The sequence below is a fragment of the Zootoca vivipara genome, chromosome 6 (genome assembly GCF_963506605.1).
Source record: "Zootoca vivipara chromosome 6, rZooViv1.1, whole genome shotgun sequence".
Taxonomy (NCBI): Eukaryota; Metazoa; Chordata; class Lepidosauria; order Squamata; family Lacertidae; genus Zootoca; species Zootoca vivipara.
The window spans coordinates 47879936-47898659 of NC_083281.1; the positions used below are offsets into that span (position 1 = coordinate 47879936).

General features: G+C 44.7%; 2 protein-coding genes across 6 annotated transcripts in view; one reads left to right on the forward strand and one right to left on the reverse strand.

Moving 5' to 3' along the window:
* Nucleotides 1-8958, forward strand: LOC118087188 (C-signal). Its single transcript, XM_035119605.2, has 6 exons — nt 1-1092; nt 3074-3125; nt 5861-6048; nt 6646-6807; nt 7479-7589; nt 8736-8958. The coding sequence occupies exons 1-6, from the start codon at nt 946-948 to the stop codon at nt 8847-8849; spliced, it is 774 nt and encodes a 257-aa protein (XP_034975496.2). The 5' UTR covers nt 1-945; the 3' UTR covers nt 8850-8958.
* Nucleotides 8405-18724, reverse strand: part of LRRC36 (leucine rich repeat containing 36) — a 26594-nt gene continuing 16274 nt past the window's right edge. For 4 of the 5 annotated variants that reach the window (XM_060275929.1, XM_060275928.1, XM_060275930.1 and 1 more), the window contains 6 exons: nt 17128-17351; nt 15703-15865; nt 13979-14157; nt 12993-13104; nt 11670-11784; nt 8405-10865 (listed from right to left, as the gene is read on the reverse strand). In XM_060275929.1, coding sequence (XP_060131912.1) covers nt 10664-10865; nt 11670-11784; nt 12993-13104; nt 13979-14157; nt 15703-15865; nt 17128-17351 — 995 coding nt within the window. In that variant the 3' untranslated portion in view covers nt 8405-10663. The remainder of the gene's footprint in view (nt 10866-11669; nt 11785-12992; nt 13105-13978; nt 14158-15702; nt 15866-17127; nt 17352-18724) is intronic. The other variant, XM_060275927.1, reaches the window with a different exon arrangement.

An 18724-nucleotide genomic window follows, 5' to 3' on the forward strand; every position in this document is an offset into this window, starting at 1 on the left:
AATGAGAGGTAAGGGGTGCCTCCATGACCTTATTCAAATACCAACAGTACCATTCAATTAGAATAATTTACCACCTGTGATTCCCGAGGGGTCGTTTATGCAATTCAATGCAGTTGTGGTCTATGGTGCGTAGGGAGCACAGTAAGACCTGTTAAAACAAGAATATTAGAACATAAAAATCGTATTTTGAATAAGGTAAGAGTGGGGGGGGGGCAAAAGGTGGAAAAACTACCCCAGCAGGAGCATGACATGTCCCTCACTTCTGCTCTGCGCCATGAGTAAATAATATTGAAGATGTGAAGGAACTGGAATTTGTCCTTACTTGTATGGACTGTTTCAGGAAGGATGGTGGGATTTGAAAGGAGAACTTACAGCTTATCCACACTTCCTATTGCCCTGCTGCTTTCCCCTGGGAAAACAACTCTTTAGCGCTCAATCGGGGCAAACAGCAATTTGGGTTTCCCCTGGATTGCCATTTCTTCTGATCTGTCACTAAAGAGCAGTTTTTCCCTTGGAAGGGAGTGGGGGTAAACCACTCAGACCCATGCCTAGAAAGTGTAGGTCAAGTGGAAAATATTACAGGTGGGTCCCAAATTAATCTAAAATGCTTGAGAAGCACTGGTGCACACACCCATTTATTTCATTCTCTTTTACTGTGGTCACAGGCATTGGAGTCTTATTTATTTTTTAAGTCCAAAAGCCTGCAAAACTTGTAAAAACATCCTCATGCTTGAGCACATCCCTTCTGCCCATTGGTTCTGAGCAAAGAGCAGTCTGAGCGTGCCTAGCACAGAATCTGATATTCTTCTGCAGCCAGCCAGTGGGAAGGAAGGCGGGTGCCCCAGTCACGGCAGGAAGTGATACACGTCCAGCCTACTGGAAAGAAATCTTGGGGCAAGACACAGAGGAGCTGCAGAAAGGAGTAACGGCTTCTGTGAGAACAGGATGGCATCGGGTCACATTCGCAGTGTCTTGGTGACAGGATCCAACCGAGGCATCGGGCTGCAGCTGGTGAAATGTTTCCTTGAGAAACCAAACCCTCCCCAAGTAGTGTTCGCAACCTGCCGGGATCCAGAAGGGGCCAGAGCACAGGTGAGTTGTTAGACTCTCTTCAGCTGACTTTGAAGGCAGAAAGTCTCCCTCTCGGGGGACACACACACACACCCATCCACGATAAGAGGACAAACACTTTCTCTGCAAAGCTGATGTGTCTGAGACAGGCTTCTTTCTGCAAATCCCATTTTCTACCCCACTCCTGCACATTGTTTATAAGCAGAGATATCTTCTTTCCTCCAGTTTAGGGATTTCAATTCCTGGGTGTGCGTGCAAGAGAGAGATCCACTTTCCCCCCTCCCCTGAAGCAACTGTCAGGCATCCATCCACACCCCATCCTTTCCAGCTGGAACTTCTCCTTCCCTGCTGCCAGATTGTGTAACTCTGACTTCCGTAAGTCAGTGTTGCATGCAAGAGCCCTTTTCAGAATCTGTGCTAAAAAGTTTCCAAGTTGTTATATAAGCAAGAGGCTCGTCTCAGCCATAGAATTTAAAACAGGAGATAGGCAAGTTTGCAAAGCCTTGTTTGAGAACTCTGGTTGTTTTGTTTTGTTTGTGGAGTTGCATGCTTTAGACTTCCCTAATTTAGGGGCCTCTCCGTTTGGAGGAGAGAACAGGGAGGCTCGGATTTATTTACAAATGCAGAAGTTGAGTGTTGCTGGAGGCAAACTGAGTTTGTAGCAAAGAGAAATAAACATGAGGTTGAATATTAGAATGACGCTTATTGTTCCAATAAGAAAAAAAAGAGTCTACTGCAGTGGTTCGCAAAGAAACTCCTTAGCACATGACCTTGTTTTAACATGGTAAGTCAGTCTACATTGAATACTTTGGAGCTTTCACAGGGGTATAGCAGCCATGTTCAGCTAGCTCCAGGGCATGTTAAAAGTTAAGCTGCTTCTACACTGGTCATTTACTATGGAACAACCACACCTTTGTTCAAGGCACCTGCACAATGTGAAAACATTCCCCTCTAATGCTTCCCCTCTTCAGCTTCCAGCTGTTGTTTTCTGAGCACAGAAAATCCAGCTTTTTAAAAACTTTGGAATAGCTTCACAATTTCTCAGGGGTAGATGGCCCCTCACTTGGCTGTTTTGGTCAGTTAGTGGCATCACCAAGACTATTCCCATAGGGCATAAATTTCCAACCTTTTCAGACCCAGGACTCATGTTTTGTGGGATAAACAGCCTCATACAGTGGAACCTCAGTTTATGAACACCTTGGTTTATGAATTTTCGGTTTATGAACGCCGCGGACCCATCTGGAACGGATTAATTCATTTTCCATTACTTTCAATGGGAAAGTTCGCTTCAATTTATGAACGCTTCAGTTTATGAACAGACTTCCGGAACCAATTACACCCATGCTTCAGTTTATGAACGCTTTAGTTTAAGTACTCCGCGGACCCGTCTGGAACAGATTAATCCACTTTCCATTACTTTCAATGGGAAAGTTCGCTTCAGTTTATGAACGCTTCAGTTTAAGTACTCCGCGGACTGTCTGGAACAGATTAATCCACTTTCCATTACTTTCAATGGGAAAGTTCGCTTCAGTTTATGAACGCTTCAGTTTATGAACAGACTTCCGGAACCAATTGTGTTCATAAACCGAGGTACCACTGTATAACCAACCTGCTTAAGTCTAAATAATGCATGAAGGGGTTAATGCCATAGAGTAAGCTGTCCTGCCAGGTTTGGCTCACCTTGGGAGGAAATGGGTAATTAAGCATATTGTCCTTCTTCAGTCTACATGTGAACTTCAGCTGTGAAGAGGTTTGAACTTGTTGCTCCAGCTCCACCACATGGCTCTCACCAGCCATTCTTGAGTTCTTTCTTGATGTTTGAGTTCAGTCCCACAATGCCCTTGTGGGAGCTACCGTAGTATGGAGGCCTCAGGCTGCCACCTGCACAACAGGGCTAAGACTGGCCTAGTTACAAGATAGTTATAACAACTGTGGTAATGTATGTGGGGATCTTCGGACACATTACAACATGATATAATTTGTTTTCTTTTGTTTCCCACAGGAGCTGAGGCACCTGGCATCCAAGCACCCCAATCTGGCAATTCTGCAGCTTGGTAAGCCCTCTCCTCTCTTTCAGCAAACAGCAGCAAGGCTGTTGCTTCTTAATTTGAGCCCCGGCAGCTTCTACTCCCTGTTGTATCTGATCATTTCTTAAGGCACTGGCTGTATTTAGATTCTCCTCTAGACCATGTACTAGATAGAGGATCTTTAACAAGCCCTCTCTCCTCCCTTAACTTGCCCAAAAAGAAGCACTACAAGTCAGAATCTGTTGGACAAATTTGCCCTAAGTAATCTGTCCAAATTTCCCTCCTACATTGTCCTATTGGTTAGGAGACTGCAGTTTACAGACTTCCCAGTCCACTTATTTCATATTTCCCCCTTTGTATGTACCCCCCTCATTACATACCAGTACATCCCATGATCATGCTAATTAGCTCTAGCTCCAACCGGGCGGTTTGACTAATATTCATAGCCTTTTAAAGCATGCACAATAGTTTTCTAACTGTTCTCCTCCATGTCCCCTCGTGGTTCTAAGTCACCCACAAACCTTCCTAGTACCTTATAAGGCTTTATCATTTTCATCAGAGAAATGTCGGAGGGTTGTGATACCCACCCAAACCTTTGAGAGGAGCAGCACATTTAGCTCTAATTTCATAACAGGCATTAGTAGTTTTGGAGGGCTGAGAATGCCATCCGGGTTCACGAGTTACTTTCCAGTTGATCAAACCGCATCTAAGATTCTGTGGGATAAACAGGCAAGAAAAGCTTAGCAGACATGACCATGCCTTGCGGTTGTAACTGCTTGCATTGCAAAGAAAGAAGAAACTTGTGGTAACATCTCAAGAAATTGCTGAGAGTAGCCAAAAGATAATGCCTTATTATGAGATACTACCGTAGGAAGCCTTGGCATGTGTGCAGTGATTAGCAGTGGTGCCCTGAGCCAATAAATGGTCCCCTCCCAGCAACATTTGATAGCAATAGGCTGGACTTGACAGCTGACTTATCTAACACCCCAATGATTGGATGCAGCTGCCATGGCAATGGAATGGGTGTGTGCAACTCCTCTGTAAAGTTGAATGAGGGCCTCGCTCAGCAGAGATTAGGTGTTCTACTTGATTTTGAGGCCCCTCCCAAATACTGACAAGCGCCCAAGGCTTTTTCAAAAGACAAGCTTCTATTTGGTTATGAAGGAAATAAGATAGGCACCTCTTGATGACATTTCAACTATAATTCTCACTCCTCCCTACCCCACCCAGCTCCTTCCCCCCCCCCCTGGCTATACAAAGCAAAACTGCATGACTGCCCCTTAAACAAACAGAAGTTTGCAGAGGAGTAAGCAAGCATGATTGAAAGGGATGGTTTCTCCAAAATGCTCTTGGCAGTGGGCCCCATTATCACCTTGCTTAACTATTGTAGCGTGGAACCTGGGAACCTTAGTTCAGTGGTTTCTCAAGGAACACAGACACGGTTGTGGAGAAATTGAAAGTATTTATAGCTGACAGCAATAGGCTGTTCTGGACCTCGAACAATAGTGTTCAGAGTTTATATACTTTTCCAGGTAGCATTAGACATTACATATTCATATATTGCAGCAAAATTAAACCAAAAAGTGTTGGCTTGCCCATCCATGTTAGTAAACTGCAAAAATCAGCAATCTTTAGGTACAAAGCCATTAGGTCACTGTGACAATTTAAGGTGTCCGAAAAAACCCCTTCTCTGTCATACTTTCTGGGCTTGCAGCCAAGTCTAGGTTAGTATCCTGTTTGCAAACCCGTGACCAGCACTGGGCTGCCCCAAACCTGGGTGCTTTCCACCCTACCCTGTAAGCAACAGATATAATTAATCATTAACATTAAGAGTATGACCCATAAGATTCCTAAAAGCACTTCCAACCAATATGTTGATTATTACTAGGCTTTAAAGCATGCTCCAGCATTCTCAATAAGCAAGACAGTATACTAAGTTCAAATATAAAATGACATTTTCTGCAAATGTTTGTTGACTGTCAGTTCCCCTTTATCAGAATTCTGGGCATCTGGTCAGAACATTAGTCAACTTGAACTGTCTGGTGACTGAGTTACCAGAACTCCCTTCGAGCAGGTGTCCAGTTGCAAGCACAGCAAATTCTTTGGTTTCAAGAAGCTGCTTTCAGCAAAACAGTAATAGGCACAAAGGACTATTACTTTCTGATGGATTTCTGATACTAGCATCAGTAAAGACCATTTTGTGAACAGTGAAACAGATTACCTGGCTCACGTGCCACACTATTATATTTTTTAAAAAAATCGAGCTTTAAAAATGTATTGGGCCTGGTCACCTCAAGAGCCATCTGCACCTGTATTAAGTAGCCCAGGCTTTGAAGCTGTGCCCTCCTCTCTATCACCATGAATGGCTGAGCAACAAGGAGAGCCAAGCCCTCTTAGGGATGGTACTCCCTCCAGAGATCTGCCTGGTTCTCTAGTAGGATGAATGCATGGAGTGGTGTGTGTGTGTGTGTGTGTGTGTGTGTGTGAGAGAGAGAGAGAGAGAGAGAGAGAGAGAGAGAGAGAGAGAGAGAGATGCCCCCACCAACCTCCATGTACACATCCAAACATGTGACCTTACATACTGTAGCTTTCAAGTGTTCAGATGAACACACTGAAGTTGGAAGCATGCAATCCTGCTGTCCCCGCATTTCTCCTACGTGAATGAACATGCCAATAATTCCACCTATTGTGAATAGCTGACAGGTGAGAACGCAGTCAAGTCCTACACAAAAGAGAGTCTTGTTTCTTCTTCTTCTTTGTAGAAACCACTGATGAGGCAAGTGTCAAGGCAGCTGCCAGGAAGGTCGAGGCCCGCCTGGGAGGCTCTGGGCTGAACGTGGTGATCAACAATGCCGGGGTCATGCCGCCCTGTACTTTGGAGTCAGCCACTGCTAAAGACATGCTGGACGTCTACAACATCAACCTTGTGGGTCCAATGTTAGTGACCAAGGTCAGTTTTTCTGCTCCATAAGAGCAATCCCTTCCTGGATTACAGAGTGGGAAGCAGGCCCCCTTGTCGCAGAGTGGATTAGGACTTGCCCCTCCCAGGCCAGCTCCTGGCAGCACAGCTGGTCAGAGACAGCAAAGGGCAATACAGCAGCCTTTCCTCTTTGCATATGCAGACTGGATTTTTCTTCAATGCTGAGGGTCAAAATTATTACAAGACAAGAATGGGGTTTGTGGGCTTGGTCAGTGGGTTGTAAACGGTGCACCTGGATTTGAGTTAGGGAGGGAGGTCACTCCTCCCATCTTCAAAAGGCCCCTGGAGAATAGCCTCTGGCTAGGTGAATTCAAGGCTGAGTTGGAAAGAGAAAGTTCTGCTGGATCAGCCCAGCTCTGTGACAGCATCTACCCTCCATTACTCCCAAACAAAGCTGAGTCTTAATATCTTCTGTTTTGAAAAAGCCAATTAGGATGTTGTGGGGTAGAAATTGAGAGGTGTAAGAAGCAAGGCCAGAGGTGGTTAGTCTTTGCAATCTTGTGCCCATTTACTAGATCTTCATGCAGACCATTTTTGTACAGCTGCAGAGCTTTTGCCTCTCTTTAGGAATTATTGCCGTTGCTGAAGAAGGCTGCCCACGGATCCAATCAGAAAGGCATGAGCTGCGGGAAAGCAGCCGTCATCAACATGTCCACCGTTCTAGGATCTATTGAGAAAACACCAGAGCATTATTTCTCTTTCCCAGTCGTCTCCTATCGCTGCAGCAAGGTCAGGCTTCTCCTGTGGGACATGGGTCAAATCTGGCATTTCTGTCCATTGCCTTCCTTGAGAAAGTTTTTCTACATACCCAACAATGGCTGGCCTAGTGAGCGATGTGCTACTGAAATGCCTTGTGTAACACCCACCAACTTTCTCCCTCTCCAAGTTGGACGTTTTGTCCATACTGAAATTGTTCTTAGAGTGGATAAAATGGCTTTGCGCACCTGAATTCCACAGTAAGAATTCTTCCAAAATTCATGTAGTGGCCATGTTGGCGGAGACTGATGGGAGTTGAGGTCCAAAACATCTGGAGGGTACTAGGTTGGGTAAGGCTACATTATATAATTATCGTACGGTACCTGTTGCAGTTTCCATGCCAGTGGCTGTTACCTCCTAGGGATGGTGGGGGAAGTTTCTGGACCAGTTGCAAGTGATGTGGCAACTGCAACTACACATCACCATCTTTTATTCTGTGTCTCAGTAGCAAAACTATCCCAGAACTTAGAATTCAGCTTCAGTGTCTGCCCAATCAGTGTTGGTTATGTGAACAGCAGGGAGACTTTGGGTCCAAAGTGAGTGGTCTTATAACCTCAATTTATATTGAGCCAGTAGCCTAGTTGACCTTTCTGCTCTCTGTCCATCTATGATTGGGGTCTGCTCATGTCTTCGTCCATCCCCAGGCTGCTTTGAACATGCTCACCAAGTGCCAATCAATGGGCTACAAAGATGATGGGATCCTGTGCACTGCTGTCCATCCTGGCTGGGTGAAAACAGAGCTGGGAAGTGAGCAGGTGAGTCAGCTAAGGATTTCTTCTTAAGAACTCTCTGCATTCTAAATCAGAACTACACACACACACACTAATGGCTCATCCACACTTCTTTTCTGGGCACAGGTCTGGGATTTCCAGGTCTAGGCAGAGAGAGAGAGCTGCCCTGCCACTTTCCTCAGTAAAACCAGTGTTTTTACTGCTGAATTGGAGCAAATGGCAATCAGTTTTTCAGCAAACTGCTGTGTGCTCTGATTCAGCAGTCAAATACAGGGTTTCCTGGGGAAAGTGGCAGGGCAAACAAAAAACAAAACACACACACTCGGACACAGACCTGGAAATCCTGGATCTGTGCCTAGAAATGTAGCATAAAAGGAAGTCTGGCTGAGCTTAAGCCTGACCCGTTTTCTTGCTGAGTCTTACTACTGGTAATATTGTGCACACCCAAGGGAAGAGGCTCCTGCTGGCAGGCCCGAGCATTGACCTTCCTTGCCCACCCCAAGGAGTTGGCCACTAAAGTCTGAGTTAAGGAAGCCCCCAGGTGTTGGAGTGTCTTTGGCAATGGAAGGAGAGCATAGTTGTCATGATGGCTAGTAGTCATTGATAGCCTTATTCTCCACGAATTTGTCTAATCCTCTTTTAAAGCCATCTAAGTCGGTGGCCATCACTGCCTCCTGTGGGAGTGAGTTCCATGTTTAACTTTCTTTTGTCTGTCCTAAATCTTCCAACGTTCTGCTTCACTGGATGTTCAAGAATTCTAGTGTTATGAGAAAAACTTTCCTCTATCCATTTTCTCCATGGTAATCATTCATATATACATCAAACTGGAAGCCAAGAGCTCACTAACAGATGCATTTTTATTCACACTTGCCTGTAATAAATACACTGCTGGACACATTTTTGGTTGGAGAATTGCATCACAGATTTTTGGGGTGTGCCAATTTCCAAGGATAGCTGCATATAGTTTTGCTTATTGTCTGGAGAAGTGAAAATTCAGTCAGGCCCACACTAAAATTACAACCAAAGACAAACTTATCCCTTCTGCTCACTCCTTTGGTAGCTAGATAGGCAAAACCATCACTCATGTGGTTGGCTGAGCTCTCATCCATCACTGCAGATTTTCTTGTGCTTCTGCAGAATCGCTATCTAACCATGGTTTGTACCTCGCAGGCTGACCTGACTGTCGAAGAAAGTGTGTGTGGCATTATGAAAGTGCTTTGCAACCTCTCTGAAAAGCAACATGGGGTGTTGGTGACTTGGGAAGGGAATGTTTTGCCATGGTGAGAGCCTCGGAAGGAACCAAAGGAAGGGCCAATGCATAATGAGGATGGAGCAGCCTGAGGCTTTGTATAGCTTTCTATCATGAGTCTTTTGAATAAAAATTAAAGCGGCATCTCTTGGGTCTCTTGTCTTCTGTCCCAAAATGTGACATGTAAAGAAATGGGATTCCATTCCCAGTCCTATCTCAACTCACCAGCCCTGGGTTACTGGCACTCCTCCCTCAACGAAATATGCACCCATTTATATCCTACTAGCTCTCCCTCACAGAAGCTGTTTTATAATTAAGGCAAAACAAAGCATGGGTGAACCCAACCTTAAAAGGCTGGTGGCAGTTTTACCTTCACCAGTACATCACAAGGTTTCTCAAATTAGGAGGCAACTTGGAGTGAGTTGGCCACCTCTGCAGTCATGTGTTCTTAGGGCCCAATTTTTAGACTAGGACTGCTCTTTTGAGCACTGTAAGTGCTGTGACACAAGAGGACTAGGTATCGGAAACAAAATAGATACTTTGTGAGATATGGCACTGGCAAAATTGTTAAGATTTTTAATAAATAAATACTGAAGTCTTTCTTGTGCACGAGTGATAGAGAGATCTTGTGCTAGACCTCTGTAGTTGGTACTCTTCGTATCACAGCCTTGAAGGCAATTCTCCACACATAGTGGATTGTTGAAATCTGCATGCCTCCCGTGTGCAGGAAGTGGTGAAAATAGGCACAGGAGTGTCATCAACATGGCTGGAAGCAAATGGAAGGAGAGGAGTGGCATGAATTGCTGCCCACTAAAAACATCACACCACACCACACAAATCACTCATCATAAAGAAATGTGCCATCATGGGCTCTTTCTACTTGCCAGATTTTCCACAGTAAAGGGAAATCCATATTAAAGTGCAGAAGAAAGTCTGGCCTGTCATTCTCATGGTGCAATATATGGATGCTGCAAAAATGCTTATTTGTACAAGCAGTACCAATTCCAAAATAAGCTTCCACCTTGAAGCACCCGGCTGGGTGGGGTGGAGAGAGAGGACAACTGGGCGATACCTCTCAATTCAAGCTTAGTGTTAGCAACATACTTTCAAGCTGTTTTTATCAGAGATGATACATCTTGAATTCAATTATTTTAACAACAACTATGATTTCCCCTTTTGCACACTCTGGTGTGTAATCCCACTAGCTAAGGATTATACTCAGCATTAATACATGGTGTTACTGCATCAAACCACCACACCTTTCCATCTGGATACTGTGAGACAATGAAGCCTTGGCCACTATAAAGTTCTGAAGAAAGGAAGCCGCCTGGGCCCAGGGAAAGGGCCGAGGGGCATGTGTGGAAGAGAACAGCAGAAGGGCATTTTTGAATAGGGAAGAGATGGAGTTAACCATAGGCACTGTAGGATGGCCACTGGAAAGCTGGGCTTTGGTTCAGGCAAGGAGGACAAACTGGGAGAGGGGGCTAAAGCCACTGTCCCTGAGGGAAAAAGGTAGAGCAGGGAGGCTGTGGACACTCTTCCTGGCCTTGGAGTGTGTGAAATAAGTATGTTTGTGGGTGCTTCTGTTTTGGGATGTCCTCAGAGCACATCTGGACACTCCAGTGAGTCCCTCCTAGGGCCATGAGGAGTCAAAGAAATAGTACTAATAAAAGCAGCAAAGAGTAGGCACACCTGCCAACAGGATTTCATACTATACTTATGTGAAAATGAAGAATACTGGTCACTGCCTGTAATAAAGAGACTGATTGATTGGTTGGTTGGTTATGTGAAAATGAAGCATAATTTGTAAGACAGTCACCATGGGAAGAAAGTGATTCTGTGCTTTCTGTCAGAGAGGACAGCTGCTTAACATTTCTGGATTCCAAGCAATGGGAGAGGTGAGGGAAGCACGATGGGACGTTCTCGCAGGGCAAGAGGCATGACAAGGAGCATCAGGGATCTTCTCCGAAAGACGGCGTGTTTTGCCTACAGAAGGGTCTTGTTCTTTATTCAGCTGCTGCAGAAGGAAGTTGTTTGTGGAAACAAGAGACCTGGCAAGAAGGAAACAATGAACAGGGACCACCCATGGCAGAGCCCAGCATCTCTGAATGAGCTAGCTTTCTTGGACTTTCAAACCAACAAGAAAAGCTAGTGCAAACAGGAGTTTCATTAGTTGCCAATCTAAGTCTCCAGCTTGATATTTTCAATCATTGGACATGTGGCATAGGGACTAATCCTGACCCTGACCAGAGGGTTTAATTGTCCCATAACCCATGTCCCCCTATAAACCAGGTCACATTGCTCATCACATTAGTTAATGGACAGGAGGGCATGGTTCAATCCTGCCTTGGGTTTGCAAACAGGCCCTTGCAGCCAAACCAGGATTTTGCCTCTTGCGTTTTCCCTGCACAACAGCCAAGGTAAGAAGAAAAAAAAGGTGCTTTTGTGAGCATCGGCAGAGCACAGAAGTCCTGCCTGCTGCATTTGCTTACAAAAAGCTACTTTTTTTCCTCCCCTCCAAAAGGTGCCTATCACAAGCATCAGCAAAGGACAGGATCTGCTATCAATGCTCTTTTCTTCTTCCCCTCTGCATCAAATTTGCAATCCCCATGCAAGAGCTTTTGACAGGTGGGATGGACAACCTGCTTGCCAATTACGTGTCATGATAAGGATGGACTGTGACTCTTTCAACTAGTCACTTTTTCAGATTAGCCAACCTCACAGTGATGTTGTGATGACAAAAGGGGGGGGCACCATAAATGCCATGCTGAACTGCTTTTAGGAAGGGAGGGATAAAAAATGGAATGATAGCCCTACGCCCCCTTCCCTAAGTGAAACTGCCAAACTTAATTTACCTTTGGCTCTCCTTCAGCAAACTGATGGTATCCTGTTGCTTTTTAAGCTGCTTTAATTCAAAAGTTAAGATGTCCACCTGGGCATTCAGCTGCTCATTTCTACTTAACAACTCATCTAGGAGAAAAATATCAGCGGATGAGCAAAGCTAGAGCTGTGCTTGATCAAAGGCATGGGGAAAGGTACAGAGCAAAGTGACCCAAGGAACCCCACCTATTATTCTAGCTATGATCATTTGAAGTCTTTCAAATGGCTTTTTGGGGTATCCATTTTATTCTGATTCTAGGCACAGCAGAAGAACAGAGGTAGTATGAAAACTGAACTGGAACATGTGCCCCTTTGGAGACTTTGTTTTACCACCTGTATTCTAGACTTTGAATGTACAGTGGACACTCAGGTTGCGAATGTGGTCCGTGTGGGAGGCACGTTCGCAACCCACAGCGTTCGCAACCTGCAGTGCTCCGTCTGCGCAAGCGCAGGTTGCCATTCGGCACTTCTGTGCATGCGCAAAGCATGATTTAGTGCTTCTGTGCATGTGGCAAAACCCAGAAGTAACCCCTTCCGGTACTTTCGGGCTCGGCACGGTGCGCAACCTGAAAACACACAACCTGAAGCATCTGTAACTCGAGGTATGACTGTACTTTTGTATTGTTGAGATGCTACTACTGCTGTTTAGTTTGTTGCAAACTCCCTTAAATTGTTCTCAACACTTAATCTTTTTTAAAAAACGAAACACTGCTTTATTTATATTCTGCCCTTCCTTCAATAAACTCATGTCCTCATTCCTCCTGCCCCCTATTTTATCCTTACAAGAACCTTGTGATGTAGGGCAAGTTGAGGGAGGGAGCGTGACTGGCCCAAGGTAAACTTAATGGTTATCAGCAGGGTTCAAAATCTGGTTCCTTCCAGCTCCTTTGTCACCCTGTCCAACCTTCTATGTCATCTTGCATCTCTCTGGCTTCACCCCAAGCCCCTCCCCCATGGCTGGACATTGTGGTACAAATCTGCCTTCCCCAGATGAGAGGAAGTTCTCCCAGGCAAGCTCTGTAGCAATGGGCACTGGTGGTGGAAATGGCTCAGTGATACATCCTATGCTATGGGGATGTTGTTTATTTTACTGGGGCAGGGACTTGTGCCTGTGATCTTCAACGCCAGCCTAAGGTTTTAACTTGAGCAGGAGAGGTAGTCAATCTCTCATTCAACTGGAGCATGCAGAAACAGCAGTTAGACTGACTATGTGAAAGCCTCCCTCAACACAAGCGTAGAAAAGATATGAAAGATATGTCCAGTCAGACATCCCTCTGGTATTAAACCAGTGAACTTACCGTAAGAGAGAGAATATATTCCATGGGAGCTGGAACTGGAGGTGGCAGCGGCAGCAGCACCACCTTCCACACCTCGTTCTTTGAAAGTCGGGCTCTGGCGCTCTTCCACCTTCTGTTGGGGAGGGAAGGAAAGAGTTAGTAGAGTAGTTCAACAAGGGGGAAAGGGGAGTCTGTTGGTCTGACATAAATATGTGGCAGCAATGGCCACACATGTGAGATCAAGAAGGTTCCTTCTTTAGGCAGGACTAGAGATTTCTGAAGGCAACACCATCCCGTCACCAATCAGCCCAGGACCTTCTAAATAAAGCAATGTTTGTTTTTGGGCATTCAGATGCAATGCATGTAATGAAACCGCAACATAAAACCCCCATGACTATCAAGAGAGTATAGAGGTATTGAGACTACTGGGTTGCAAAGAAGGTGTTGCAAGGGTCTGTGTTTTCTGGGAGAGCAATCCAGAAGCTGTAGGGTATTGTTTAAGAGTGTGTGTGGCAGTGGGAGGCTATTCAGATACCCAAAGGGAAGCTGTGCTGTGGGTTACATTCTGGTGTTAAAAGAAAGATACAAAGCGCTCAGGCCCAGTGTCAGATGGCAGGAGGCCCCAGTGCATTGGGGGGAGGGGGCGGTCTGTAGACATTTCTTGTTCTGTCATTCCGAGGTGGCATAGCAGCCTAGGGGCCTGGCATGGAAGGTGGCAAGTACTGGAGTAGACAGGCTTAGTCAGGGAGAGGTCCTTCTGAGCCCATGGGGGCTCTCGGCCACTACCTGACCACTGGCACATGGTGATCCACACAAGTCACAGGCTCTGGGCTGGATGGCTCCAGAATTCAGAGCAGCAGCATGGATTTGCGCGCATGGCTTATCAGATACTTGGACAGTAAGTTATCTTATTTATAAAACATTAAAGATTCTCTCGTAAAACAGAACTAGGTTTGCTTCCACTTTACCTAGGCAGGAAGAGGGAAGCAATGGTGAAAAGCACATACCCTCATAGCCTTCTCGATGACACTGCTGATGTGCTGCTGAGAATACTTTGGGTGTTCCCTGGGAAGCTGGCAACTGAACCCTGAGGAGCTGGGGCCTAGGATGGCTTTGCGGGTTGAGCAAACGTCCTGCTGTGAACGGGCAGCCGTCATCAAGTATGCAAGCAAATCACGTGCTGGAGCTGCAGGACAATAAAAGCACAAACCAGATTAAAACATGGTAAGTGGGACCTGCAGCCAAATGTTGCAGTGTGGATATGCTCCTGATCAGGGTTTCAGCCAACCAGCCCTGCCCTGTCTCAGGATAACCCAGTCAGCCCCACCCCACCCCGTCTCTCCTGACCCTGTCCTTCACATTCTTTGGCTACTGTGCATACGCAGTCCCCAGTGACCTGCTTTGGATGTTGTTGTCATCATTCCATTTGTGTTTTTTCCCCTTCTAAAGATTTTCTGTACTATTGCAAATTTCAGGATTCCCCAAAATATGTTGGTATATCCTGGTTGCTCTGCAGTTTTCAGGTTTTCAAATTAGTTTTAACTTAAGTTTTAATTTTGTGTTAATTGGTTTTAACTCGCCTTATCAACATTTTACAGAGTCGTGACCAGAAGACATAAGTCTGGATTTTATCTGCTTGGAGGTCTTTTTTTTATTTTTTTAAAAAATACATTTTTATTTAAAGATTTTTAATGAGTAACAGAAGTACATTCAGCGTCTCTGTTTTCAAGTTGCAGAGTCCTTCATATAGGTCAATTACATTATATTTTTAATGAATTCAGACTTGCCTGTAAAGGGAGTATCGCATGACACAGCGTTTTTCAGATAAGAGTGGCTGGTCATCTCATAACCCTGAAGAGCTGCATTTTTCTGTGGAGTAAATTATCTGGGTGGTGTGCTCTCTACCTGTTCCTGCTGTAATTTACATATTGCTTACTTTAAGCAAGAAAAACATTGGGTGTTGTAACATCTTGCATGAATTTGCTTCGGGCAAAAAGAAAAATCAACAGAGCCTGGAGTTTAGTAACTAGGCTAGGAGTTGCTGAGTCATTAAAGATGAAAGAATCTGCCCTACAGTTTGAAATATTACCATATTTACTTGAATCTAATGCTCACTTTTCTTTGGCAAAATTAAGGTGCCCATTAGATTCGATGGCACATTTACATTTGCCAACAAATACTTATTTTGGTTTCAAGGTTCTGAAAATTGAGGTGCCCATTAGATTTGATGGCACATTAGACTTGAGTAAATACAGTAAGTGAAATAAGTAGATCCATCTGATAGGAGGTAAGATGGTCACAAGAACGCAAAAAAGAGATTAGAACAAGTAAAGCAGGCCAAACAAAGCCAAAAATTGGGTTTGATCTTATGTGGCCCAATTTTGGCTACTATGCTGTTGGCACTCACCAGTCAAGTTCAATGTTAGAGGTAGTAAAGACAAGAGGTGTTGGGCCTCTAGCTAGCCTAGGAGTTATCCTGTTTACCTACAAGTGTTTACCCCAATCCCTGGGTGCATGTGACCTGGTTATCATTACTGTGTTGTGAGGGAAAGTTATTCTGCACATCCTCAGAGGTATTGAATTCTTCCTCTTTCAAGTGTCCCATGATCACAGCCCTGCAGACACCGAATATTGCCTGGTGACATGCTTGGCAAGTGGTCTGCTTCCCTTCTCTGAAAAGAAGGGGGTGGTGGGAGCTTTAGGCACATAGCCTGAGCCTAGAACAGCATACCAAGGAAATCCTTATTGATAAAAAGGGAGCCAGAGCCGTTCCAATAACGATCCACTAAATCCAGGAGTTGCTGCAGGACAGTGACAAGAAGACATTGTTTCTCGGTGCTGCTGACAATACTTGCTGTCTGGAGAGGGCTATCGCTATGCTCTCTGGAGTGAAGCTACAAAACACATAAGTAACATTTGTCACATCTGGACATATGGAGGCATTCTGACAAGCATATAAAATTTATTTATACTCATTTAAAGAGGTGGATTAAAGTTCAAGGGTAGGAGAGAATTTCTGACAACTTGTTTCTCAAATAAATCATGAATTTTTTGGTTTTTCCGTTTTTTTTGTAGATGATGATGATGATTATGTAACACTCAGTGGAAATTAACATCAAAAAACAAAAAGCAGACAACGAAGAGGCTGATACTGGTCTGCTCCTGGCCTAGCCCCCAGCCTTCCTAGCTAGCTATATGCCTTGCCTCATTGCCAGTTTTTATCAAATTGGGTTTGTCCCGCCCCCGTTCTTTATAACTGAACTTTAGCTAATCTAGGCTTTCTCCTGAATCTGGTGACTATCCTTTGCCACTGAGCTATGTCCTTGTTTGAAATCAGAAGAGCAGGGCAAAGGTTCAATTCAGGATCAGCATCACTTTGACAGCCCATGATCCTGAGCATGAGGGAAAGATACAACTGGAACCACTGTTTGGCATCCCTTTTGAAATGCCTTATAATGGGGTATGTAAGAGTGGGGAACAGGATCCGGCGCTGGATGCCTGTCTCCCACTCCCAGACCAACTCTGACAGGTTGAACAAACTATATTGCAACACAGGGGTCTGTTTACCAACTCTGACAGGTTGGCAGAACTGCCCACTTGTCAATCACCTGATGTCATAATGTTGTTAGGTGACTGATATCAGTCTAAGATCAAAGGAGGTTGCTGTAATGGCAGACCAGTGGTTTCAGTGATTACCTTTGATGATGCACTGTTCATGCCAACCAACTGACTGGCACTGGGAACAAGCTTCTTGTTAACATTAACCCCACACTTTTGAAAGAGTTGTTTTTCTAAAGTGGGTTTGTTGCACTAGGCTAGGGCAACAGAGTATTCTGACTCATTTTAGCTCTGCAAACCTAAAGTTCCAGTAAGAGTTTGAATCCCTCTCACAAAATACTGAGAGTCTGGAGACACCCTGAGACACAATTATAAGTTTATACTGTGCTGAAGAAATCAACTGCAGCAGAATGGGGCTGGGAGGAACAGATGAAAGGGCAAATGAATGTCACTCAGAACAATCTGAGGCATGCCTGTAAATGTCTCATAGCCATGCTAAAGAACAGATAACACACATGCTCATTAGGCAGCATATCAACCCATGATCCTTCCCCTGCTCTACCTGCTCCACAAAGAGGATACAGAACAAAGCACTCACCTCCATCACTGGCTCTTTAAAACAATGTTTGGGGTTTACTGGAGTGTGCTGGCTGCTGGTATGCTTAAACTCCATTCTTGAAGGACTGAGAGATCGGCAAGCTGGTGGGTCTCGCCCTTTCCTGGATGTGGATGTTAAGGCTGTAGCTGACTGTGAATTCCCAAGAGACACCTCACTTAACAAAGAACGATGCTTTGACAGGAAATCTCCAAAGCTTGTAGAAGCTGAATTGAATAATGAAAGAAAGGGACTGTTTGGTTAGCAGATGGGAAAGAAAGGCTTACACTGGTCACAAGGCATCTTTAATTCCCAGCATCTTGAAGGTGGGCTACTAGTCCAGTTCTATCCTCCACCAGCCCAAAAAGGGCCTGAATTATTTTCATAGTGGCTAAACATCCAAGCACTGTAACAGAGCAAAGAATAACATAGAAGAAGAAGAAGAAGAAGAAGAAGAAGAAGAAGAAGAAGAAGAAGAAGAAGAAGAAGAAGAAGAAGAAGAAGAGTATTTTGGATTTGATATCCTGCTTTATCACTACCCGAAGGAGTCTCAAAGCGGCTAACAATCTCCTTTCCCTTCCTCCCCCACAACAGACACCCTGTGAGGTGGGTGGGGCTGAGAAACTTCAAAGAAATGTGACTAGCCCAAGGTCACCCAGCAGCTGCATGTGGAGGAGCAGAGACACGAACCCGGTTCACCAGATTATGAGTCTACCGCTCTTAACCACTACACCACACCCTGTCTTCCCCACACTTGATCTAAATGCATGATCTCTCCAAAGTTGATGTCTGAAAAAAATAAATCCTGCAAGTCTGCAGGTCACTGTACACAGTACTGCTTCACTGATGCCCTTGGTGTCATGATTCCTCAGACAGTTTACACTTTTTTAAGGTGTCAAAACAAATAATAATAATAATAATAATAATTTTTTATTTATACCCCGCCCTCCCCAGTCAAAACCGGGTTCAGGGCGGCTAACACCAATAAAATTACAATAAGACATAAAAGAAAATAAAACAATTGATTAAAATACAGATTAAAATACAATATTAAAATTTAAAATGCAGCCTCATTTTAAGTAGTCCATAAATAGATAAATACTAATCCAGCATTTGTTTAAAAGGTGATTAGCTTACCCAAAGCACTGGGGACAAGGTAGCAAGTTAGGCTGCTGAGCCATGCTCACTGGCATGGATGCCCGTAATTTAATTTCTCACCCACTGTGAGCTCCCCTTTTCCATTTCCCACCAAGATTGAAAGCAAGTGGCCATCAATTCTACACTTGTGGCCAACTCTTGAAAACAAATGAAATCAAAGTAGAATTTAGGCCAACCAAATTCCAAAAATTCTGGTAAAGATAAAGGGACCCCTGACCATTAGGTCCAGTTGTGACCGACTGGGGTTGCGGCGCTCATCTTGTGTTATTGGCCGAGGAAGCCAGCATACAACTTCCAGGTCATGTGGCCAGCATGACAAAGCCGCTTCTGGCGAACCAGAGCAGCACACGGAAACGCCGTTTACCTTCCCGCTGTAGTGGTACCTATTTATCTACTCGCACTTTGACGTACTTTCAAACTGCTAGGTTGGCAGGAGCTGGGA